The 928-nt window shown below is 63.9% G+C and overlaps 1 protein-coding gene across 1 annotated transcript in view; it reads right to left on the reverse strand.

The window, feature by feature from the left end:
* CDK5 (cyclin dependent kinase 5) overlaps nucleotides 1–928 on the reverse strand; it is a 5,784-nt gene that overhangs the window by 1,083 nt on the left and 3,773 nt on the right. The window contains exon 8 of the mRNA XM_041402399.1: nucleotides 43–123. Coding sequence (XP_041258333.1) covers nucleotides 43–123 — 81 coding nt within the window. The remainder of the gene's footprint in view (nucleotides 1–42; nucleotides 124–928) is intronic.

The raw sequence follows: 928 nt of genomic DNA on the forward strand, positions 1-928 counted from the left end.
CAGGGGGCACAGGGGCAGGGGGGCACAGGGGCAGGATCTCACCTGCAGCAGGTCCCGGCCAGTCGCGTTCAGCTTGGGCACCACGTTGACCAAGGAAGTGGTAGCTGGGTACATGGGGTAGGGCTGGGGACACACAGGTGACCCCCAGCTCCCCCAGACCCCCTTATTCCCCCCGAGTGCCCTGCCCTCACCTTGTAGTCTGGCAGCTTGGCCATGGCCGGCCACTGCTCCTCGGTGGGGGTCCCCAGCAGCGTGGGGACAGTCAAGGGCCACCACGGGGGCACCCAGCACCTGCCCCCCTGCCCCGCCAAGGGGGCTCCCATTCCAAGGGATCCTCATTCTCAGAGCACCCCATTCCCCAGGGGGTCCTCATTCCCGAGGGCTCCCCATTCCAGGATTTCCCCAATCCCCCATTCCGGAGGGATCAGCATGCACAGGGCTCCCCATTCCCAGGGGATTCCCCACACCCAGGGGTATTGCAGTCCCCATTGCCAGGGGTTCTCTGTTCAAGGCTTTCCCCATTCCCAGCGGTCCCCATTCCTTTGGGCTCCCCATTGCCTAAGCTCCCCGTTCCCAGGGCATTCCCCATTTCCAGGCAGTCCATTCTGGGGTCCCCATTCCAGAGGAACCACCATGCACAGGGCTCCCCATTCCCAGGAATCCCCACTCCCTGAGCTCCCCATTCCCTGAGCTCCCCATTCCCAGGAGTCCCCACTCCTTTGGGCTCCCCATTCCCTGAGCTCCCCATTCCCAGGGGATTCCCCATTCCCAGGAATCCCCATTCCTTTGGGCTCCCCATTCCCTGAGCTCCCCATTCCCAGGAATCCCCACTCCTTTGGGCTCCCCATTCCCTGAGCTCCCCATTCCCAGGAGTCCCCATTCCTTTGGGCTCCCCATTCCCTGAGCTCCCCATTCCCAGGAGTCCCCA

The sequence above is a fragment of the Onychostruthus taczanowskii genome, unplaced genomic scaffold (genome assembly GCF_017590055.1).
Source record: "Onychostruthus taczanowskii isolate IOZ18803 unplaced genomic scaffold, ASM1759005v1 scaffold198, whole genome shotgun sequence".
NCBI classification, from domain to species: Eukaryota; Metazoa; Chordata; class Aves; order Passeriformes; family Passeridae; genus Onychostruthus; species Onychostruthus taczanowskii.